This window comes from Eleutherodactylus coqui, chromosome 1, assembly GCF_035609145.1.
Source record: "Eleutherodactylus coqui strain aEleCoq1 chromosome 1, aEleCoq1.hap1, whole genome shotgun sequence".
Classification (NCBI taxonomy): Eukaryota; Metazoa; Chordata; class Amphibia; order Anura; family Eleutherodactylidae; genus Eleutherodactylus; species Eleutherodactylus coqui.
The window spans coordinates 168,497,391-168,523,546 of NC_089837.1; the positions used below are offsets into that span (position 1 = coordinate 168,497,391).

The window sequence follows — 26,156 nt, forward strand, 5'->3', positions numbered from 1 at the left end:
CAATCCCTCATGTAGCTGAGTCACTGGAAAACTAAAAAAGTAATGATTTTTTTTGAAAGTGGGCAGAAAAAATGAAAATTACAAAAACAAGAAGGGCTGCAACGTGAAGCAGTTAAGTAATAAAAATGTTGTACAATTGTCTAGCACATTGTTTGTTGTTGTAAAATGTAGCTGTATTTTACTTAGCAATGCAGAAGAAAAGAGAAAAAAAAAGAGTGTCATGTCAGAAACTTGGAATTAAAGTTTTTATTGAAGCCAATTTTTTTTTCACCAGTCCTAAACTACTATCTGTGTTATCGTCTAAGGCCTCGTTCACACAAGTGTGTTTATATGCGTGCATAGGTGCGTACTAAACTGCGCGCCCATGTATGTGCAAAAACATGCGTGAACATAGGTCGTGCCCATTGCCTTCATTTGGGCCTCTGCTGCTGCCAGCAGCCCACTTGAAAGCGATGGGCTGCCAGCAACTCCTGCAGTGATTTTTTGGGGAAGGGCTTTAAATATAAGCCCTTCACAGAAAAATCATCCCTGGTTTGTGTAAAAAATAAAAAAAACATACTCACCTCTCCGCTGCTGTCGGGGCTCAGGCGCGTCTAGCCGCTTGGGTCCCTGGCAGTGCAGTGAAGTTCTTTCAGAAGGCGGGGAATTTAAAATCCCTGCCTGCTGAAAGGGCTGTATCTGATTGAAGGCAATGGGTATGGACCTGTGTTCACGCGTGCTTTTGCACATACGTGGGTGCGCAGGCAGCAGCGGTGGCCCCATTGAATGCAATGGCAGAACATTGCGATCCTCTGCCACAGCTGTGATAGCTGTAGCAGGGGATTCTTTACTCCTCGCAGGGAGTCCCCTTGTCACTAAACACTGTGTACAAGAGTATGTGAGAAAAAAGGATCCATGTGGATAAGTATGTGATAGGGGGCTGTGAGGGGAAGCATATGAGAAAGAGGGGCTCCTGGAGGCATAATGTTAGAAAGAGGGATATATGGGGAGCAGCAAATAGGAAAGGAAGGGCCTGCAGTGGCAGTATGTGAAATACAGTGATCTGTGGGGAGAAGCAGGAAGTGAGAAAGAGGGTACCATGGGGGCAGTATGTAAGAGAGATAGGGGCCATGGTGGGCAGCATGTGACAGACAGACGGCATCAAAAGGAGCAGGCTCTATTTTTAGTGGTGTCGGAGTAAATTGGAGGCACATGAAGAGTTATTTAATACTGGTTAGTATTGTGTTGTAAGTAGTGTGTGAGTATAGTTTGTGTATTTAGTGTTCATGTACTATAATGCCTGTGTATAGTGTGTGTGAGTTGTTAATAAAGAAGGCTGGAGTCTGAATTTATTTGGAAGTCTGATCTGGGGTTTTCATTTATTTAGGGATCTGGTTTGAAATCGGATTTAGGGTCTGAATTCATTTTGAAGTCTGAGCAGAAGTTTATATTTTGAGGTTTGGTCTGGGATGTATCGTATTGTAGTTATGCCCCTACTTTCATCAACAAACTCTGCAAGCAGCAATTGGTCTGGGCATGATGGAGAAGAAAATGAAATTGGAGATGCTGTGGTGTCACTGTAAGTCACCAGGTGTAATAGTTATGCATTCTGTAACTGTGTCTGATGAGCTTAGAACTTGGACTGGTCCAAGGCTCAGGGAATATTCAAGTATACATACAAATGGTTTTTAGGGTCCATATTATTTCATACAGTTCTACTGAATTAAACATAGGTCAGCATAGAACTGATAAGTCTAAATGTTTCAATATGAACTCAATGAAATGTCTGTTTTATGGCTGCATGAAGCAAAGCTTTAGCTGCACATTTCATAATTAGGGCTTCAGACTGCATTTGCACGGTTATGTGATGAATAACTGTGTCTCGCATTTTGCTAATTATATAGCTTATAATATGTAAGAGATGTCTTAATCTTTATATGCTGTTTATTTAGGGTTCTGACTTAATCAGGGGGCCACAATAAATTAACTGCTCTATATCCTATATACCCTTAATCTGGCTGTGGTTAGGCTGTGGGGGAAGGGAAACAATTAGGTAAGCTCTAATCAAAGATATTAAATTAAAAAAATCTTACTTTGTCTTTGAAATATAAACTTGCCAAAATTCTTCGATTGTATATCGCCTTGGTAGTTAAAAACACTTCTCTCTCTTCCAGATGATACCTGTAAAAAAAAGACCAGATGATATGACTTAATGTGGTGAGCGCGTCATCAGTCCGAGAAATTTGGACCGACATCACGCTTGTAAAATGGTGGTTAAAAGACACATCACCTTGCATCTATGTACTTGGGATTTTCACAGGCATTTCTTCTTATATCTTAATTACTGTATATAGCATTTTACACAGCTGTTTCTGAAGAAGGGACTGCGTCCCTGAAAAGCATTATATTGGCTGTTTTTAGTAAAGGAATAAAGAAGAATCGGGTAATTTCCTTGCTCAAATGAGAGAATTGCTCCATTAGTCCACATATTTTAATTTTCTGCAAGCTAAATTATTATTCACTGTTTCATATGGCTGGCGAAAAAAATTCCTTTATTCAGACTGTTGCAGAACTTGCAGAAGTTGCCCCACCCTTTTTTCCTGCTCTTTGGATTTTTATAGTTTGGACCTTTATAGATATTGCAAATCCAATTATCATTATTCCTAGTTTCTATCTCTTTTTTTCTAATTCACATTACACATACATTTTTTTATATTTCTTAATTTATCATACAAGTGATCGAGCATCATGGGATCAAGTTCATCCTTGTGAACATGTGATTGCTTTATCACTTGTATAATACATTTCAATGCTTCTGTATTGCATTGTATTATGCCTAGCAGTGTTAGCCCCTGGTTGCGTCTAATATGCTTCCATACATGGTACTTCTGAAGCCATTGTTAAGCGCTTGGCTGCCATGACAGCTGCTAGGCATCCAGTAATCATATGACAAAGGGAAACATCCCCCTCAGTCTAACCATTTCTATGCAGTGGTAATAGAGGCTGAATTGCTGGGATTGGAGCTAGCCCTAATTCTAGCCTTTGCAGGCCAGTGTCAGTTTCTGAGCACACTCTACATATTCAATTCCGACTTTCACCATACATGTATCATCAATGTCGGGAAGGTATTAAACATTCTTATAATGTTGATATATAAATGACTTGACCTCTACTAATTTATCCTTTCTTTACCTGTGCAGTCAATTTGGATATTAATCACGGTCTCTGAAACTCTAATATCCCATATTACAAAAACAACTTTTATATCTCTTCTATCACTGAATGAAACACTATAGGTATTGTCATGGCCATTGCCGAATGGTAATATTATCTTTTCCAGGCTAGAAATCAGAGTATTGATTAACACTAAGTAAGCAGTAATTGCTTAGTCAAATCATTTCTGGTGCTTACATTTCAAGGTCTCTTGATAATAATTTCGGCTTTTGTATGAGGAGTAAAAAAGAGACGTGTATCTACAAAGTCTAGCATACTCCACAAATATTATATTATGCATCGTGCAAGAGTTTTATAAATGATGTGGAATGTGTGTTATATTTGGTACCTTCAATTATGCATCTTACAACAAATTGCTAAATCCTCCCCTATGTAATTTTGTTTGTTAGATTTAAAAAAAATACAGTATGCCATAAGTGTAAGGGCTCAGTCAGACGGGCGTTTTTTCGCGCGATTTGCGCATGTGCATGCGTCCAGTGATTTTATAAAACCATTGCTTTGCAATGGTATGGGACACATGAGCGCTTTTTATGCGCTCGTCCGATAAATTATAGAACAGAAATCGCAGATCGCACCTATCTGCGATCTGCGATTCCTGTTCTCTTCTCTATATGCGCTCAATGGGCCGGCTGCAGCAGCGCCGACCCCATTGAGAACATATAGTAGACAAATCATTCTCCTCTGCCACAGCTGTAACAGCTGTGGCAGAGAAGAACGATGTTTGCCCATTGAATTCAATGGAGCCGGCAATACAGACGGCTCCATTGAAAGCAATGGGCTGCCGGCGAGCGCGGGATGAATTGTCAGGCTGTGACCAATCAGAGGCAGCTCTCACTCACACCCATTCATGAATTCATGAATGGGTGTGAGTGAGAGCTGCCTCTGATTGGTCAGGCTGTGACCAATCAGAGGCAGTTCATTCAGCAGGCGGGGATTTTAAATCCCCAGCTGCTGAATACTACAGAGAGCAGTTCGGGAGAACTGCCGCCGGCTGCGGCTGAACTCCGTCTGCCGGAACCAGGTCAGTATATTTTTTTTATTTTTACACATTTCTGGATGAATTGCAGGGAAGGGCTTATATATTTAAGCCCTTCCCGAAAATTCATTGTGAGATCGCCCACAGCGCATTGCTTTCAATGGAGCCGGCTGTATTGCCGGCTCCATTGAATTCAATGCGCTGGACAGTGCTGCACTGCTCCGGCCCGTTTCTATTGAAAGGCGGCTAGGAGCAGTTTTTTTCGGGCGATTTTTCGGCCACGGTCACGCGATTTGCGGATGCGCATCCGTCATGCGATCCGCAAATCGTGGGAAAAAACGCCCGTGTGACTAAGGCCTAAGTGTTTTTAAGGCATTTATTTTCCATTGACAACCCCTCCCCCATTAACTGTGGCATGATCAACAAGTACTCCTGATGATACAATCAGAGAATAAGGAACCCTTCCGCAGTCAGCCCTGGGGACCTAGGGAGGGCACCAGGGCTATACGTACAATAAGCCTTCTGTTGGGATTACAAAAGCTGTTGCCGTAACAACAGCTTGTGCCCTAATATAACGAATTATAATATATGAGCATTGCAGACGTTTTCTAATAACTTATACGTTTGGAATAAAGATGTTACATAATCAATTGATGTAATTAAAAATATGTACAAAATTATATCAAAATAAATAAGAAAATATAGCAATAAAAAACATGAAAATCAACATAATTTAGTATACATTTTTTGTTGCATTAAATAAAACCACCCCAACAAATAATGGCATGCAGAACTAATTTAATGTTATTAATTGTGAATTGGAAATGGTAAAAAAATAAATACATTACCCAGTAATATATATTGTATGTACCCCAGACATCATCTAAAAAAACTACAATTTTCATGCCTCAAACAAGCTCATATAGTCATGATAATGAAAAAATATGTTAACTGAAGAGTGGGCATGCAAAAACAACAACTTTTAATGCATCATTAAAGGCCCAAACAGGATTGCTTATCAAAGGGCTTGATATTACTTGTGAATAAACAATACATGTGTTTGTAATGAAATACTTACATAACCGTCCATTGCCCAGTTATCATTTTGAAACTTTTTTATTAAATCTGAAGGGCCTTTAATCTGGAAAACTTTCAAAAGTAAGTGGGCTTCTTCTTTCTTATACACACCTGGTAAGAACATAAAATTCTAGTAAACCAACATGTAGAAAGCATTCTTGTATTTGTAGCAACATCCAGCTCTGCTCGTACATTACTATAAAAGGTACAATATATTATATTTCTATTGTCCATAATAAAAAAATGCTAAACATCTTGTAAAGATGATGAAGGTTTGTCACATCTGCTTCCTGTAGAGTATTGGGCAGTACATAATATATAATAGCTGTTTTCTTGATGCTATGGCCCTAATTTATGAATATGTTTCCGACTGTGTCAGAATTAAAGTGCACAGAGTTGTGGAGAAATTTACAAATAGTTTGTGCCAATAAGAAGAAAAAGATCCAACAAGCTGGTCAACTTTTTTTTCCCTGAAAGTGAGGGCAGCAAGTTTCTGTCTATCTTTCCAACTAATTTATAAGAGATACCAACAATAAACCATCAGTAAAGTGTGGTGCTAGTAAAACTGAATGAAAGGTGGTGTAAAGGAAGAGGCATTTGGCGCGAATTGTTGGCGCACACTCGTTTTGGGGCAAATTCAACTACATGGATAGTTTTTTTTTCTTGCTTTCACCCCATTTTGTGACAATTTTTTTAATATATTAGTAGATGATGCAGAATAACATTTTTGGGGAAAAACATAATTCTGTATGCAATCTAACGCAATTTTGGCAATTGTAGTACTGTTATGCGAAAATTGGCGTATTTTGAGTGCAAAATAAAATACATGGATAGGGCAGTTTTTTCATGTTTTTGCCCCTCTTTTTATGTGTTAAAATCAGTAATTGACTACTGACTAATTCTTTTATATTAGTACATAAAGGAGAATTTAAGTTGTGGTCCAAAACATATTTCAGAACACAAATTGATGCATTTTTCTTACATGCAGCACTGCTATATGAAATTGGTGCATTTCTGGTGCATCTTTCCTATTTTTGGTTCAGTGTAAATTGTGCCAAATTTACAAGCCCATGCGGCAATTTTGTAAATTTGGCAAAATTTTAGACCGTGAATTCTGAGAAGGATTGGCACAAAAATACGCAAATATTAATAAATACGGGCCAATATATCTAGAGTTGCATTGTTTTTTTGACTGGAGTTCTGTGAAATTACCACAATTACCATGCAAATTCAGTGTTTGTCTATTGGAAAAAAGTTGCAAAGAAACATGCAGCCATCAAAAATGACATAAATGAATAGGTCTCGTCTTTAAAAGACTAACAAATCCAGTCATAAAAGAGACTATACTTAGTGATAAAGGCTAAAGTTAATTAGTGTTTCAAATGGTATCAAGACAATCAAGGGACATGGATATGCAAAGGAATATAGAAATTAGTAGAACAACAACCCACAGCACCGTGATTAGGAGATCAATGATTTTTGTAATGAAGTTTACTTCCATATGTGAAGTGCAAAAAACTGTATTATCTTTGACAAGATGTTTGCTGTGTTTACTGGAGGAATGGACTAATTGGATGTATAATTTAATGTAGTCAAAAACTAAGATGATAATGAAAAATGAACTTTAAGCCTCAAATTTAGGCCCAATGCCCAAGGATGGCTTATCACTGCAAAATTTGCAGTCAGACACCTCCCGTGAATTCCGCAGCAATGTCTGTCCATAATAATATAATGTTAAATGATTCTCCCCTGCCCACAAGCGGAAATCAACTGCGATTTTCCGCTCAAGGGAGGGGATGGGGAGGGGGGGGATCACAGCATGTTCTATTCTGTGCGGAAAATCGCACGGACGGCTTCCATTGTAGTCAATGGAACCCGTCCTTCCAGCAATACTTCCACAGTGAGCACTGCGGAAGTACGGCGAGAATCTCCCAGACACTCGCGGCGTTTTGGTCAGGTGATTATCTGGGGGGTGCTGGGTCTGATTCCACTGTGATATTTCGCAGGCGGAATCTGACACAGCCGTGGGCATGAGGCCTTAGTAGGGTAAAGAACATTACAAAGCTGTGTGTAACATTCTATTTGTAAACATTTATCACCCACTTATGGGATCAGTGATAAATGCTAGCTAGGTGGGGGCTAAACAGCTGGCATTCCCATTGATAGCTTAAATGAGAAAACTCAGTCTTCTTCACCCCATCAGCACACAGGTGGTGGAGAGAAGTTTTTTGGAGAGCTGCTTAGTAGGAGTGCTACTTCTCTAAAACTCAATGGGGGTACAGAAACAGTAGGTGAGAATGTGTTAAGCAATCTTAACAGCCGGAAAAACCTTTTGTATAGGAAATGAATCTCCATAAATACACTGCTTGATGATATACCAAATAACTGCTGGCAGGACATAGACTACTTTTTTGGAGCCTCAGAAAAATTTGAAATGTGGAATTTGATATATATGTGGTTGTCATTGTCAAGGTTTAGTTAAACATAACAATACTTCATATGTTTGAACCTACCTGATAACTTTAATTCACTATTGTTAGTATCTAAAAATGTTCCATTCACTTTGCTGCTAGTGTTATTGAACCAGTCAACAGTTAAGGTTGCTGAATGTTGCTTTCCAAGATATTCATAAAACCCTTTCCACACGGAATTCACAGAAAAAACATCCGAAGGAACTGAAAATAAATATATAATATTTGGTTATCTGCGCTTTCTGTCTGAACTAGTCAATACAATACTACTAGTGCTACTACTATTAACTTCGACTATCACTAATGATAAAAGCTTAGTCTGTGCTCATTTTATTATAACTTAGTACTCTGATAAAGGAGTCATCATTCAATTTAATGGCAACAGTACATAAGGTATTCCATGAACTGCAACTTTAGCTTTACTAATAAAGTGCTTATCCTTTTTCAAATCCAAGATGCTCCAAAATTCTGTGCAGACCGTATTAAAAATGTATCTTATATAGGGATTGGAGCTTGGTTTTACTGATCTGGAGTCTCAAATCTCCTGCATACCTCCATCCACACAGCCAGAGTTTAATGATAAAAGCGTGCTAAAAATGTGAAACTATAATAAAATGTACTATGAATGTTTTCTTGCTTGGAATTTCATTGCATAAAACCATGTCAATAACATTCACTTTCATTAAAGGGAACCCTTAATGTACTTTATGCTGCCCTAACTAAGAGAAGCATAAAGCAGTGGCAAACCTGTTGATTTCGATGGTTTTCTTCTGAGGGCTTAGTCAGATGAGCACTTTTGTTTTGTACACCTATGTGCGCAAATAAATGCGCTCCATGCATGTTAAAAATGCGCTTGACCAAGGCTCCGTGCCTATTGCTTTGAACAGTAGTGCCGGCCCCATTGAAAGCAATGGGATGCAGGTAACTCCCACAGTTTTTAAAAATCCAAGCCTCCTGAAAGGGCTGTGTCTGTTTGGCTGATCAGTCAGCCAATCAAAGGCAGCACTCAGCCATTCACTGAATGACAGCTGAGCGCTGCCAGTGATTGGTCACAGCACTCAGCCAATCAGAGGCAGCACTCAGCCATTCATTGAATTCAATCAATGACAGCTGCACGCTGCCTGTGATTGGTCACAGCGCTCAGCCAATCAGAGGCAGCGCTCAGCCATTAATTGAATTCAGACACAGACTTTTCAGGAGGTGGGGATCTTTAAGAAGCTTCAGAAGAGTGTCGGGGAAGCTAATGAGAAGACGTGCTGGAGCTGTACAGTGGCTTTTTTATTTTTTATTTTTCACAACAGCTAGGGATGATTTTCAGGGAAGGCCTTATATTTCAAGCCCTTCCCCGAAAATCACCATGGGGGTTGCCTGCATCCCATCAATTTCAAAGGGGCAAGTGGCAGTAGCAACCCCTACAGTTGTTTTTGGGGAAGGGCTTGAAATATAAGCTCTTTCCTGAAAATTGTCCCTAGATATAGAAAAAAAAATAAAATAAAAACATTACTTATCTAGCAGTGCTGTCGGGGCTCCAGAGTGCCTTCTCTTTTGCATGCTGGCACTGATCTAAAGCACTTTTTCTGGCCGGGGATTTAAAAATCCCCTCCTCTTGAAAGTGCTGGTCTGATTGGCTGAGCAATCAGCCAATCACAGGCAGCGCCAAGCTTTTTATTAAATGACAGCTGAGCGCTGCCTGTGATTGGTCACAGCACTCAGCTAATCAAAGACAGTACTCAGCCATTCATTTTTTTTTCTACACCTAGGGATGATTTTCAGGGTAGGGCTTATATTTCCAGGCCTTCCCCGAAAATCACAGGGAGGATTGCCTGCATCCCATTGCTTTCAATGGGGCCGATGTCAGCATCGCTGTGCCCATTGAAAGCAATTGACACAGAGCTATAGTCATGCACATTTTGATAATGCGTGGGACACTTTTTTTTGCGTACAGAGGTGTGCAAAAAAATAACGCTTGTCTGACTGAGCCCTAAGTGAATCAATCCTGAAACCTCTTTAAAATAAACGCTAATATTGCTGTGAAAAATAGTTTTCTAGAGAGGTGGTATTCTCAAAGAAAAAGATCTGGTCTTTTGGATATGTTGATATTCACATTATCTATCTATCTATCTATCTATCTATCTATCTATCTATATCTATCTATCTATCTATCTATCTATCTATCTATCTATATCTATCTATCTATCTATCTATCTATCTATCACAGTATTCATTCATTCATGCTTTATGGCTTTTTATGTCAATGAAGATGACCATTTTTATAAAAAAAAATATTTGTTGAAATAATTTAAAGTGGACATAAATTTGTTTAATACAATCTTTTTTAAATTATTATTTTTTTTTAAAATAAAACAAACCTGGAGTTTTTGTGACAGTTGAATTTAATTCCCTGAGACCTTTACCTGCAAAATACATAATAATATAAACATAGCAAATAAATCAATATAATGAAGCCAAATAAGTGCATATTAATTGTTTTCTGAGACAAAAGAGAAACATCATAACATCTAGGACAGAATTTAAGCCATGGTATATGTCATCAAAAAGCTGCTCCAAATCCATTTATTTTGCAGGAGATCAGTGCCTCTCCTCCATCATGTACCAGTTCTTATGTAATTGTAATTTAACTACCCAGGAGCTTGGCTTCTTATTTGGATTTTCCCATTGAATAGTTTCATATTACATGATAAAAATCCAAATGTCTCTTGGAAATAGTTAAAATCAAGTTGGATGAGTATACTGCAGTACTACTAGAACACCTGACCCAGAGTTAGTGAAGCTTGAAGAGCCATTATAGTTCTATATAAAAGAGCTGTATATTTTTGTCTGCATAGTCTCCATTAGCAACTGCAGTGCTCAAGCAAATACTAACTGGAGAGTGTAAACTGTCAAATGTCGAAAGTCAAATAAGCTACTGAGGCATGGTTAACAAAGCTAGGTTAATTAATGTAATATATGTCTATGTGATGACTGCATTTTAATAATATGTTATAAAATGCAAATACGATCCATCCGCTGGAAACATTTTATAGTTATTTGGTACTTAAAATTTTGTACTTAATTGTTTAACAATTTCACAGTATGAAATAATATTATAATTAAAATAAATTATCAGTAGATAGTAAAATTATGTATAATGCTCTGTGTAAGCTACCCAAGTCAGGATCAGTGTAAATATACATTTTGACTGGAGATTTTCTTCTGCTTAACCCCTTAGTGATGGGCCCATTTTAGGCCCTAATAACCAACAAATTTTTTCAGTTTTTTTTCATTGTTGGATTCCAAGGGATATGACTTTTAAATTTTTTTTCGACATAGCCATATGAGTGCTTGTTTTTGCACTGTTTAGCAAGTGCCAGGCTGTCATTTGATAAGGTGAATAATGCTCTTAACGACTGCCATCAAAAGGTCATTAAGGGGTTAATATGTTATTATCGAACTAACTTTCATTCCATTTTTTTCCAAGAGTGTTATGGTATCTGGACTTACTTTTACAAATTGGAGGTTTTCCTGTCCACTTCATATCACTTTTACATGTTCTGTGTTCAGACCCACCAGCTAGAAAATACCCAGGCTGACAAATATATATTAAGGTATATCCTAGTGTAGGTAGATCTATTGCTTTCACATCTGCATGATTGGGTGTTTCTGGTTGTCGACAGGCATGAGCTGAAAAGAAATAAAATCTGGTAAATTAAGATATCAACGCATTATAAAGCTTATATTTGTTTTAAGTATATGTTTTTGAACGTCATTGCAAACTGGCTTGGCCTTACAATACGTTGGATGATACCTGGTGTAGTATCTTCTGTTGGTGCCTCCTATTCGGTGTATGATCATGTAATGTGTAAATAATAGAGATAAGCGAACTTACTCGGTTCGGGTGTTTTTGGACCCGAGCAACGCTTTTTCCGAGTAACTGACTACTTGGACGAAAAGATTTGGGGGGCGCCGGGGGTGCGCGGGGGGTTGCAGAGGGGAGTGGGGGGGGGAGAGAGAGAGCTCCCCCCTGTTCCCCACTGCTACCCCCCGCTCCACCACGCCGCCCCCCGGATCTTCTCGTTCGAGTAGTCAGTTACTTGGAAAAAGCGGTGCTTGGGTCCAAAAACACCCGAACCGAGTAAGTTCGCTCATCTCTAGTAAGTAACCATAATAACATTTCTATACTGTTCTACCATCACCATACAGTGCAAAAAAGCACTATACAATGCCTAAAAAGTAGTATCACACACTGGCGTAACTATAGGGGATGCAGGGGTGTGATTACACCCAGGCCCAGGAGCCTCAGGGGGCCCATAAAACCTCTTTGCTCCATATAGAGAGCCTAGTACTATGAAGAAAGCATTATAGTTGGGGGCCTGTTACAGGTTTTGCATTTGGGGCCCAGGAGCTTCAAGTTACGCCTCCGGTGCCACATAATACCTACCACTGTACAGTAAGAGCATAAACCAAACAACAGCTGTAAAACAATTTAAAGAAAATCTGTCACTAACATTTGCAGTCCACTTTGAGGGAAGCATAAGATAGTGACAGACATGCTCATTGCAGTGATATGTCTGCTTCATATATCTAGGTGGTAGTTTGGGAGAAACTTGCATTTTATTAGTAAAGACCAGACATAGCGGACTATCCTTCAATATTAATGAGCTAAGGCTATCCCCAATCATCCGTGGAGCTAGCCAAGCCCAACATGCATTCCAGCCACTAACTGACAGCCGCTTCCCTATGTGCAGTAACAGAGAAACAACAATCAATCTGTGGCCATAGGGCATGATGGATAGGGCTAGCTACAGCTCATGAATATTGGGTACTAGTCCTTAATGTCTGGCTGTTACTAACAAAATGCAAGTTTCTCCCAAACTACCACATGTCTATTTACAGTAGAGATATCATTGCAGTCAGCTCACTAGTCTCTATTTTATGCTGCCATCAGGGGGCAGTAAACAGATGGTGACAGGTTCCCTTTAATAAACATGCTCTATAAGGTCTACAAAACAAGCTATTAAGTCCATTTTAAGATTTGGTCTTAAATCTCAGATGCTAGATGTTTGGCTGTGACCCTTTAGCAGGGGCAAGCTGTTGTACATAGTAAGGGCTAGCTCTTTTTTGAAGTTCTGCATAGAGTTCATACATAGGGATGAAATGCACCACCTGTCCTTTTCCTCAGGTCAACCTTTCACCAAGTTACATCAGATTCCAAATATTGTACATCAAAACGTTTACTGCACTAGTTGTTATATTAAGATTTTAACTTTTGCTAATTTTTTTAAGCCGCCAAAAAACAAACAGAGACAGAAATGACTGTTTCTGTTAACTTTGTCTTGATAAAGGCCCTATGCCATGGAATACCATTCACTAGAGGAAAATAAAGTTTATCCACAGCCGACCGGGAGCATTAATAACCTCAGCATAAATCAAGATAATGCTCACTGAATGGAGGGCCACTCTGTTTGCATGCATATACAGTCTTCATTATACATCAAGTCCTCATCCTGATTGGATGTTTAACATTTGCAGAATAGTTCTATTGAATACATTCATGCATGCAGATGTGATCTTTTACTTTTGACCTTTACACAGCCAGCAATTGACTATCAGTCTTGTCTGGTTGAAGTTCCCTTATGGCCCCTGACTGTGTGACTAACCCCAAACCCTTACAATGTGTCCAATAGTTTATAAAATAATAATAATGTAGTAATATAGCAGAACAGGGGGCTTTAATTATGATTTTTCTCCTTCACCTCTGTAGTCGAAACATCGTAGCATGTTTTTATAGGAGAAATAAATAAAAACTACTGTAACATCTTACTACAACAGCTGGGGCCTCCAAATTTTTGGTGCATTTGAAGATCTACATAGACTTTTTGACAGTTTTTTTTAAATGTATAGTTAGAAATAAAATATTTTGAGCCTCATGCATTAAAATGGCATTTAAAAACTAAGAGAAATGTATTGTTGCCTATAACAACCAACCAGATCACTGTTCTCATCTTGCAAACTGTAATCTGAAGTTTGACTAGTTGCTAAAGGTAACACTGTCGCTTTGTTACAGTGATTAAATGATCACATCAGAACATAAAAACATTTCACAGGAATTGTTGATGACTATTCTCTTGTGTTAGGCATTCACACAATAAATAAACTTGTTTGTAAATACATTTTTGGTGCTTCTTGAACATTAAATGACCTAAATAATATTTTAAACAGCAGCTGTATGTGTCAAAATAATCTTTATGACAAGGGGTTAAATCTATTAAAACTTGTTCTGTCTTGGTAGTTTATTAATAGAACGAGTGGAATCAATTTGGCAAGATTGAGATTTGCAGAGAATCAGAATAATCATATTGGAGGATCGAAAAGCTGGAGAGAATTTTTAGAATAGTTCACCTCTAACAAATTGCTATACTCTTTTCACAATGGGATAATAGACACATCCCGACCCAACCTAATATCTGTTATTTATGGGTAATCCATGTATATGTACTAAAACATATATAAAAGAACTCCTGATATGGAAAATCTCATTAATACATTTGTGGTCACTTAGAAAACTTCTTGAAAACCTTCATGATCCTGGAACCCATGTAAGCTAGCCACACATCCATCTTAGTGCTTTCTGCCTCAGGCTGCTAAGCTAAGAGTAATGGTTGCATCATATAGTATGAGAGAAAATAGACATTATTCAGACAGCTTATATGAATTGTAATGAAAATGAATTCTGCCACTGTACCGTAGAGGATAATTCTGCAGCAGTAGGACTGGCAAAATTATATTGGGAATTTATTATAAAGTACTATTCATTCCACTTACCTATAATAATATTCCCAGATCATTTTCCCCAATAATATTCATAAAAATAATTATAAATATTATTTCATAAACATCAAATGAAGAAGAAGCCTTTGTTCAGGAGGCAGAATGTTTAAATGGAAATGACATATGGATCAAGTGGAGGGCGGATGAGTGAATTAGTATGTACTCTAAACCCCTTGATAATAATAAAGTTGATAAGGTTATACAAAATCTGAAGACGTGATCTGAGAAATTTAGCTCATCTCTAATAAATGATAGGGCTTATACACCCAATTGTCACAGCCCTGTGTATTATAATACAACAATGCAACAGCTAAGTCTAAAACATGCGTGGCGTGTAGGGCAAACCACATTGGTGATATTTGTATGGATGTTTAATAAACTGTGTGATTTTGGCCTTAGTCAGACGGGCGTTTTTTCGCGCGATTTGCGGATCGCATGACGGATGCGCATCCGCAAATCGTGTGACCGGTGCGCGCAAGTCGCCCGCAAATCGCCCGAAAATCTGCTCCTAGCCGCGTTTCATTAGAAACGGGCCGGAGCTGTCCAGCGCATTGCATTCAATGGAGACGGCAATACAGCCGTCTCCATTGAAAGCAATGCGCTGCGGGCGAGCCCGGGATGAATTGTCGGGAAGGGCTTAAATATATAAGCCCTTACCTGCAATTCATCCCAAAAAATGTGTAAAAATAAAAAAAAATTGTATACTCACCTTCTGCCGGCAGCCGGAGCTCCGTGCGACCGTCCTGCAGTGGGTGTGAAGGGGGTGTGAGTCAGACCTGCCCCCTGATTGGCTCAGCGCTGAGCCAATCAGAGGCGGGTCTGACTCACATCCCCTTCACTTCCACTGCAGGCCGGCTGCGCGGAACTCCGGCTGCCGGGAGCAGGTGAGTATATATATATTTTTTATTTTAACACTTTTCTGGATGAATTGCAGGGAAGGGCTTATATATTTAAGCCCTTCCCGACAATTCATCCCACACTCGCCCGCAGCGCATTGCTTTCAATGGAGACGGCTGTATTGCTGGCTCCATTGAATGCAATGCGCTGGACAGCTCCGGCCCGTTTCTAATGAAACGCGGCTAGGAGCAGATTTTCAGGCGATTTTTGGGCACTGGTCACGCGATTTGCGGATGCACATCCGTCATGCGATCCGCAAATCGCGCGAAAAAAACGCCCGTCTGACTAAGGCCTCACAGTGCACATGGCATGCTATTTTATTTGCATAGCATTCTATAGCGCAATACACATTTAGGGCTTAGTCACACGTGCGCATCAGCGCCGTGCCTGTGTGACTGAGCCCCTACTGCAGGAAGAAGACGGCCATACTTCAGGACAGATGACTCCCCGCAGAGCAGAAGAAAGAACACATGACCGGCAATGAAACCGGTCACATGTTCTTTCTTTCGGCACTGCAGAGAGACGTCCGTCTTAAAGTACGGCCGTCTTCTTCCTGCAGTAACACGGGCGCCGATGCACCCGTGTGACTTAGCCTTATGTAGTTTTTCATGCTGATAGCACAGTGTGCTACAAAAATAGAGTAGTGTGTCCCTGAACTGTTGGCACTTGCTGCACCTGTATGAATTTTAACAACTGATAATAATAAATTAATAGTTTGAGCTAAGGAAAAATACACCATCTTGCTGATAATCAGCTTGTTTGTGTTATTATATTTTGTATATGTGTCTTTATTTTTATATAATGTACAGATTGCAGATCATACAGATTGTGAGCTAAGCTAAGCGCTAAGTGTGAAATTGTAAGGGCACATTCACATGGGATGTATTACCTGCATTGGATTTTCCACAGCAAAATACACTTGAAATACAGACTCAGTCAGATGGGTGTTTTTTGCTGCTTTTTAATGGCAGTGGTCACATGTCCATTTTTTACTTGCGCACAAAAATGGGCATCGCAATGAATGGCAGAGCGCTGCCTCTGAATGGCTGAGTGCATGGACCAATTACAGGCAGCGCTCAGCTGTCATTCAGTGGCTGAGCGCTGCCTCTGATTGGTCACAGTGATCGGCTAATCAGAGGCAGACCTTTCAGCAGATGGGGATTTTAAATTCTCGCCTGCTGAAGGCACTTCGGTTTAGTTCAGGAGAAGACACAACTGGATGCGCCTGAGCCCCGGCAGTGGCGGAGAGGTGAATATCACAGTGTTCAGTGATGAGGGGACTCTCTGTGGAGATGAAGAAATCCTCTGATACAACTGTCCCAGCTGTAGCAGAGGAGCGCGATCTTCACTGTATGTCAATGGGGCCGCTGCTGCTGCCGTCGGCCCAATTGACCACAAGGTGAAACCCCAGGATGTGACAGCATCCAGAGGTTTTACATCCAAGGAATCCCCCACTGCAGCTGTAACAGCCACAGCAGGGGATAGAGGGTACCCCACTTTATGTGCAAATAAACACAGCCAAGTACATTTTTTTCAGCATGAAACCCACTTCGGTCACGCTAATTTTTTTGCATTTGTGTTTTGCACAAAAAGATGCGCACCAAACAAACACCCGTCTGACTAAGCCCTAAGGCCTTGGTCAGAAGAGCATTTTTTCTGCACGTGAATAGGTACGCAAAAATATCGTTCTTCGCTTCTCGAAAAGATCGAGGGAACAGGTAAATTCCAGCTATTTGAAGTAGCCCATTCACATAATCAGAGAAGCATGGTGCGTGTTTTCCAGCTCCCATGGGAGTCTATTGCATCCACACTTCAAATATAGGACAGGTCCAATCTTTGAGCGCACCACGGACCTTAAATGCAAGTTGCACTAGCACGTCCTATCTTTGGCAGGTGCGACTATTTTGCATGTCTAAAAAATAATTCATGTGAGCGCTTCTATAGGAACCCATTGGTTCTTTTAGGCCTCATGTCCACGGGGAAAATCAGGCCCGCTACGGATTCTCCATGGAGAATCCGTAGCGGGTCCCTCCTGCCCCGCGGACATGAGCGCTAAAAAGAAGAATAAACTTACCTCTCGCACGCTCCGGATCTTCCCTTCGCTGCGGCGTCATCTTCTCTGCGTCGCGGCCGGATCTTCTTTCTTCGGCCCGGCAGATGCGCAGGGGACGTCGGTGACGTGCCCCGCGCATGCGCCGTCCCGAAGAAAAAAGATCCGACCGCGACGGAGAGAAGATGGAGCCGCGGCGAAGGGAAGAACCTGAGCGGGTGAGTAAATTCCATTTTTTGTCTCCCGCGGATCCGGACGGCTTCCATAGGCTTCCATAGAAGCCCGTAGGAGTCGTCCCTGCGGGAGACCCGCACGAAAATGGAGCATGGTCCAGATTTTTTCATGCTCCATTTTTTTTAAAATCACTTTTATTGACCACCCGCGGGTATTTATCTACCCCGCGGGTGGTCAATGCATCCCTATGGGGTGCGGATCCGCGGGCGGGAAAAGAGTTAAAATCCGCTGCGGATTTTAATTCTTCTTTTGCCCGTGGACATGAGGCCTTAGAAGCGCTCTTTTCACGCACCTATTCATGCGCAGAAAAAACGCTCATGTAACCGAGGCATAAAATACGCATATGTAGGACATGAATTAGTTTTCTTTGCTTTCACATAGGAAAGTATCAATATTACTACTATATTGATATTTTATTTTTTAAGGTTCGTGCTTTTTTTGCAATGCTTTTAGGTCTGTCATGCTTTATTTTTTCTTTCATCTACTGTAGAACACTCAAAGAATGATCTTAAATGCTATAAAATATAGATTTGCATTAAGGATTCATTTTTCAGGTCCCATTAAAGGAATTATCCCAAAATTGATTTTTATCACCTGTCCACAGGGTAGGTAATAAAAGTCTGATTGGTGGGGGTCTCACTGCTGAGACCCCTATTGATCCCAGGAATGAGGGACCAGTGTCCACCTCTCCTCTTCACTGCTGGCTCACTGCATCCCTAGTAGAGATGTGAAGAAGCTGGCTGAAGCTCCTTTCAAGTCAATGGGGCTGATAAAAATAGTTGATTCCTCACAGCAGTGAGACGCCTCCACCAACCAGACTTTTACCTTTTAAAATCCATTTAGTGATAACTCCTTTATGGGAAAGTAATATTCCTTATATGATGTCTGAAAGAGCATCCTGCTTTACTGTAGGCAAACTCAAGCGGGCATGAAAACATACAGATATGTGACTTACCCCATGTGACTAAAATTCTGAATTATGGAGTAAATGAATCAAAATACACATGGTCCCAAAACATGCTCATATGCTACTTGGCTATTATATTCTCTTTGCATGCAGTGCTCAACAAGTCTCCTTATATTCATCCTTGGTTGAGTAGGCTAATTATTGTGGAAGGCTAATAAAGCTATGCTGCACAATGCATTATTAATTTCTTACTCATCAATTGAGACAGTTTTACATTTGGCTGTTATTACAATCACACATTTTCAGTCACACATATCAATAGTTAGAAACTAGAGATGAGCGAACCTACTCGTTTCGAGTAATTACTCGGGGAGACGTGACGGAGCGGAGGGTAGCAGCGGGGAACAGGGGGAAGCCCTCTCTCTTTCCTTCTCCCCCCCCGCTCCCCGCTGCAACCCCCCACTCACCCACAGGGCCCCCCGAATCTTTTCGCCCGAGTACGGAAGTACTCGAAAATCGCGGTACTCGGGCGAAAAAGGAGCGTGGCCGAGTAGGCTCGCTCATCTCTATTAGAAACCTATACAGAGAATAATTGTTTGGTATTTAGAAAGCTCTGTAATACATGACACTTAACGTTACACTAACATCCCTGTCTTACAATGTACGTCTGCCTTTGTAAAATGCCTATAGTTTCATTTGAAGACAGAATACGCTATCAGGACATAAAATATATTTCTGCACAGAAAAGATCATTTACAATAATGCAAACATTCATCACACTTACGTATGCATTCTGGTTGGGTTCCACTCCATGTTAAATTAGCGAGGCAATTACGAGTGGTGGAACCTTGAATGTGGTAGCCCTTGCGACATCTAAAGAAGACCAAACTACCAATCTTCAAAAAAAAACAAAAGTAACAAAGATATGTCAGAAGAAGCCCAAGGCTGAAGTAAATAGAGACAACTATCTAAATGATAATGGAATCCATAGATGGATCCTGCAATTTCTTTTTCACACAAGATGAAATATATCCAAGCAATAAAGAAAAGATGAGAAGGAAAAATCCTGGCAAGTTATTTTAGTTTTCCCTTCTTAAGACACAAAAATGTTATAGAACCAAGTGAAGAAAAAATAAAATACAAACCTATGGCTTTATGCATTCACACTGAGTTATTGAGTTCTTGTTATAGAAATTCATTTCTAGCTTTTTGTTATATCAATGACAGAATAAGGCTCATGTATGTAAATGGAGTAAATATACCAGAAATTATCATCATTCCAAAAATATGCAGGTTTATTTCAAGGCATACGCCAAGAAATGTTTCAGCCCTGCAGTAGAGTCTTTCTTAAGCTGATAGCAGTAATACAAATACATCCATATATATTAGAAAAAAGTAGCTGTGTACATAAAACATCACAAATTACCAATCAACAAATTGTAACTTAATGTGTAAATAAAGCACCCAGATAGATACATATCAATCAACGAATAAACATATTTACCAATGATGTAGCGATAGATGTGAAATTTTCTTTTGATATCCTGATGTCCTGCTTTACAGTAGGCTTCACCCATCCTCACCATCTCCCAAGGATTAATGCACATATCATCGATGTAGTGCCACCAGCCCTAGGTGACACTAAAGAAAGTTGACGCATTCATGAATCTCTCCTCAAAGGAGGACATAAATATGTTGGCATATGTTGGAACCATGTTGAACCCTATCAGCAGCCCCCCCATAACTGCAAATAGAAGCGAATGTAGCGCCATTGTATACCAACAAACATCTTTATGTCCTCCTTTCAGGTCAGATTTGTGTATACGTCAACTTTCTTTGGCCACATCCTGCACTCATAGTGCTACATTGATTATATTGTCTTAATTTAGACAATATGAGTATACTAGAGTTGAGCGAACGTACACAATGGTGCTTGTTACTCGAATGAGCATCAAGCCGTGTTCGACCCCACCCCAGTTTTTGGCTCCTCCCATCTGTGACGTGCCTGTTTTGGCCCCGCCGCGACGCAGCATGCGTCATTGGCAAATTTTTTGTCTGGCAGGCAGGGGAGAGAGAGAGAGAAAGAGAGAGAGAGATATCTAGGGAAAAAAAAGCTCAGCATCCGGTGTCCCACATACAAAAATGCTCGAGTCTCCCATTGTAGTCAATGGGGTTCGTTACTCAAGTAGAGCTCTCGAATTTTACGAAAAGCTCGACTTGAATAACGCGGACTCAAGCATTTTGGTGCTCGCTCATCTCTAGAGTATACATTTCATGAAATGCTTAATGAATGCGTCAGAAAGATACAATGTACTACAACTGTCATTGAGTTCTATTCAATTCTTCGATATGTTAGTATATATGTAAAATGGTGTTTTGAAAACAGATCTGTATGTGAAGCCTACTGACAGAAATAGTATTTTGATATTTGATAGCTACCATCTGCATTATCTGACTAGTTCTGTACACTGGAGTCAATTTCTTAGAGTGGATCGCATAGTCTCTGATAAAGATCAGGTAGACAAAAGTATCAATGAAAGTTGTAACAAATTTATACAGAGTGGCTATCCAGCTAGACTATTAGAAATACATAAATGTCATATTGTGAATCGATGGAAGGGCTCTGATGCACACAAAGAGCTGCCCCCCTTAGAGTTTCCTTTGTACCTACATTTTTGGAGCAGAGTAAGTATTTGGGCAAGATCTGAAGAGAGAAGTGGTTTATTTTGGGAAATGACTATCCCCAGGCTGTGAAATGACATATGGAAATGGTGCCTGACTGTGGCCCCAATAGAAGGCAAACAGGATGGGCAGCAGTATGCCTTGACACAATTTCTTTAATGAATAGCTTGCTTAGGTTAGCCTCTCATATTACATTATATGAGTATCATGATATACCGACTAATTATATGTGAATACACTTGAGCTAAGAGTCTAGATGTGTGTTGTTGAATTAATTAGCATTGGATTTCTCTGCAATATCATTGGACAGTTATATCTGCCTTAAATGTAGAGATATCTGTGGACTATTATGGATTTAACATATCATGTACTCTATTGGCTCATCTTGAATGGTTGATGATGATCTTTAACAAATGAGAGACTGGGATACATGTTAATCCCACATTCTGGGCAGCACATGTGCAGTCTGAACAACTGAACAACTGAAGTTGAATGACTGTAATCTGAGGTATGTACTGTAGATGACAAATTTGGAGTCTGCACAATAGCACAAATGACTTGCAGACATGTGCATTGACCCTTGAGGAACCCCCGAGGATGAATGAAGCCTCCTATTCAGCCAAACAGATATCAGAAAACTTTATTCCATGTATGGCTATATTGTTGATAAAGTTATGTTTTATTGGCTGATATGTATTTTACAGTGAGCACTTATTTACATATAGGTGATAAAAGTCTGATCAGTTGGGGTCTCACTGCTGAGACTACCACCAATCCCAAGAATGGTGGATTCCGTGTTCCCCTCTTCATATCACTACACCCCATGCAGTGACTTGGAGATGAAATTGAGTAGTGACCAAGCATGTGTGGCTGCCTCTACATTTATTTCAATGGAGCTGATGGAAATAGCCAAGCACAAGCACTCAGGTATCTTCAGCAATCCCAATGATAATAAATGAAGTGGCCCTGTGTATGAGCAACCAGCACTCTATTCAATTTCATTCTCACTGTGGAAGGTGTAGTTAGCTCAGAGTGAGAAGTTGACATGGGACTCTTGTTCTTGGGATTGTGGGGGTCTCAGCAGTGACCCCACTGATCAGATGTTTATCACCTATCCTATGGTTGGGTGATAAAAGTCTATTTTGATACAACTCTTTTAAGTTATTGTTTGTTCATTTATGGTTTTTGATGTTTTATGTGCACACCTACTTTTCTACTATATATGGATTTGCATTATTGTCAGTTGCTTTGAGAAAGGCTCTACTGCAGGTCAAAGAACATTGCTTGGTGCACGTTTGGCTTGAAATAAACATGCATAGTTTTGTAGTTCTGACATGCATATAAGTTTTTTCTGGTACTTTATGACGCTTAGATAAGTCGGGACCATTTATGTCGGATGGCCTGTTGCATCCATTTACTTTGGAATATTGAAAAAAAGGGGTTTGGTACCATGTTAGCCAGTAGAGCAAAGTGTGATTGTTCTCAGTGAGAGAAACCAAGCAATCTTGTAGATATGGCACCTCTTCCTAGCTAACAAAAATGCATGATGTTACAGCAAGCTTTCGGGTCTTCTATCAACATTTCATCAGCCTGATGAACAATCACACTTTGGAATACTGGCACTGCTTTCAATTTTCTACTTTGTTACTCTTCCAGAAATTATGGCAGATAGATAGCTTGCCAAATATTAAGAAATTGTATCAATGTATGTATCTGAGACAGTTGGTTTCTATTTCATGGATGACATTAGCAGTGATCCACAAGGTGTGAGAACTTCATCTCAGGTGACATCACTTTTTGACTGTGAGGGAGAGCATTGTGGCAGGTACACGAACCATCCCTGCATTTTCCATCTCCAGTTTAAGGAGGAATGACATCTGACTTCATCCTAGGCAGGAAAAAGGTTAGATTGAACCCTGGACAATAGCTAACTGTCAAATTCTGAACAGGGGGGCAGGAGAAGTTGTAGTGGTTTCCAGCTAGCAACTAGAATTGTTTCTACAGTGCACAGACTAAAAATAAATTGGCAAAGGACCAAATTGAAAAAAAATACTACACAGTTGCTAGATTTATTTCCAATGTTAATTGGATATATTTTCTTTGGTCTGCTTCACAATCACATACAGGCATCATTTACTTTTTAGAACTTAAAAAAAAACCTAAAAGTATTTTAGAAATCTAAGCATTGGCAGAAAATCCATCTTTAATTATCTAAACTTTCTAACACTTAAACAGTGCTTATTAAATGTATTCATTACCTCATAAGCTTTGGAACTGTTCTGCATGCCATAATGTGGTGTACCGGGGTCTCTGCAGGAGTTATGAGCTGGATCTGAAATGCGTACAAAAACTGAACATAAGACTAGGTTTCTATAGAAACAGTCAATCATTTTAGTTTATTTGGTTCTGCAGTTCAAGGCATTCTATCAAAATTAAAATAAAAGAGAAACTGACAGAGGTTAGAGCGACACTTCAGAAATATTTACAATGATAAAAATCTCAAAAAATAAAATCACATGACATTACGTTCAAATTTCTATTTTGTTTAAAGGACACTTCCGTCAGGAAGGGCTTTTTTTTGAAACTCCATTATGGAAAACATTTTTTTTTTAATTTGTGGCTGTGTTTTTTTTTGGCAGTATAATGCAATTAAAATGAATTACAAAATATTGACCTTCTTTAGCAGTCAGCACAGAAGCTTAGATGCCTGAATAAGAAAGCAGACTAATCTCATTTTACAACCTGTTGTGCAGGAAAGGATTTATCTGAAAATCAGCCCATTATATTAGTAGGTGGAAAATTTCAATGAGAGAATGATAATTCTATTGTTCTCTTGACAGGCCTAGATAACCATGGACTAGATACAATGGCAATGGTAATCACTGTGCAATATAACCTGTCCAACCAAAAAAGAAAACAAAAAACCTTCATATGGCTACATCAACAGAAATGTTAAAAATGTAGCTCCTGCAATGCAATGGGGAAAAAACTAAAAACTATTAAAAAAAAATTATTCGGCACCCGAATCTTTAGCCCCGAGCACAGCGGTACTCGGATAAAGCCAATTACTCGAGCGAGTAGTGCTTATCCGAGTACGCTCGCTCATCTCTACCAGACATACATGCTGCAGGGGTATCTGAGCACCATCACATAAATACCAGACCAGTATCTAAGCTGAGTCATGCATATAGCACAGGATCCAGTAACAGAGGTGTATCCAAGTTACAGCTCCTGACTATTCTGACATTACTTTTATAATGCGACATACAGGCTGAGGTATACGAGAAAGGCCCATCAGCCATAAATGTGATCGGGGCGAATAGTGGAGCAGATTCCTTTTTTATAGGTCACGTCCGAGAAGGTAGAAGGAGGTTATGTTCACATCAGCATTATGGCTTCCATTTACAATGCAGACTGCAGTGCTATGCCAGATTCATGATGGCATGGCTACTTTTTGTGCCCGGAGGACCCCTCTGAATTATAGTAGGGTCTGATATGTTCTGTTGTGGTATTCATCATTCTCTGTCAAATCTGGTAAGACCACTGGCAGAGTTTTCAAACAGAACCTCTGACTGTAGTGCGAACATGCCAAAGAGGTCCACAGAGGCTACTGATGTCAATGACTAATAAAGTGCGAATGGAGTGCTAATAAAACTTCAGCCACCTATGGGTGACATAACTGCAGAGTGGGTAGCAGATTCTGATAGCAGCTGCCTCCTGACACCCACATTTACCATAGCCACTTCAATGGCTCTTAGTTAGGCCTCAGTCAGATGAGCATTTTTTGCGCACCAATATGCGCACAAAAAAAGAAATCGCTGCTCGCATGTGTCAAAATTGTGTGAACAGGCAATGTTTCACGAGCAGAAGACCTGCACATGAAAAACGCCCATTCACTGGCGTAGCTGCGCTTTAAAAAGTGCCGCTGCTTCAGGAGGAGAGAGAGAATAAGCCCCACAGGGCTTTGGGATTTCTCCATAGCAGGGAGAGACAGAGTGGAGCTATGCATTTTATTAGGGACTATGGCAATTGTGCATACCCTGCGGTGATTGTGCCTGCTCAGCAGAGATTGTGACTGCTGTGCAGCCCACCAGGTACTGCATTGTTGGCTCTTTTCCAGTGAATAATGCTTTTGTTTTCCCTCTCACCTCTGTGATTTCAATGTAGTTAACAGTGAGATAGCGTAGGTTCAGACAGACACGTGGTTGCCTGACCGTTAGCCCATCAGCTTATGCGTCTTGGCCAAAATGCAGAGCTAACATCTGCATTTTATTAGTGTGCATCAGTATTTCCTTTATGTAGTTTGCTATAGACTCTGGGGGAGCCGAATATGTCAGCCAGTGTGACCCACTGTTCAGATACGGGGCAACCCACTGCTATATCAGTGTGAGTTGTAATCATGTATGGTGAGACACACTCATCTATTGGCTGGCTTCTATGGTATTGTTCACATTGTAGACTAGGCTCGTCTGCAGTCGCTCCTCCCCAGTCTGGACTGGGTTGTGTGGTTGGCCTCAAATTAGTCTGCAGTAGACAATTAGCTCCTCCAGTTTATAGCATGGCTTACTGCATTTTATTAGGGTCTAAGGCGATTGTGCCTACCCTATGGCGATTGTGCCAGTCTTATGGTGATTGGGCCTGCTCTGAACCCTATCAGGTACTGCATTGTTGGCTCTTTTCCAGTGAATAATGCTTTTGTTTTCCCTCTCACCTCTGTGATTTTAACATTCTCTCATGTGAGCGCTTCTATAGGAACCCATTGGTTCTTTTAGAAGTGCTCTTTTTGCACGACTATTGGTGCACAAAAAAACACTCATCTGA

The 26,156-nt window shown here is 40.1% G+C and overlaps 1 protein-coding gene across 1 annotated transcript in view; it reads right to left on the bottom strand.

The window, feature by feature from the left end:
• CSMD1 (CUB and Sushi multiple domains 1) overlaps positions 1–26,156 on the bottom strand; it is a 1,401,348-nt gene that overhangs the window by 16,839 nt on the left and 1,358,353 nt on the right. Inside the window, exons 62-68 of the mRNA XM_066607269.1 lie at positions 23,594–23,667; positions 19,438–19,549; positions 11,239–11,418; positions 10,107–10,151; positions 7,780–7,941; positions 5,268–5,377; positions 2,073–2,160 (exon numbers count right to left, since the gene is read on the bottom strand). Coding sequence (XP_066463366.1) covers positions 2,073–2,160; positions 5,268–5,377; positions 7,780–7,941; positions 10,107–10,151; positions 11,239–11,418; positions 19,438–19,549; positions 23,594–23,667 — 771 coding nt within the window. The remainder of the gene's footprint in view (positions 1–2,072; positions 2,161–5,267; positions 5,378–7,779; positions 7,942–10,106; positions 10,152–11,238; positions 11,419–19,437; positions 19,550–23,593; positions 23,668–26,156) is intronic.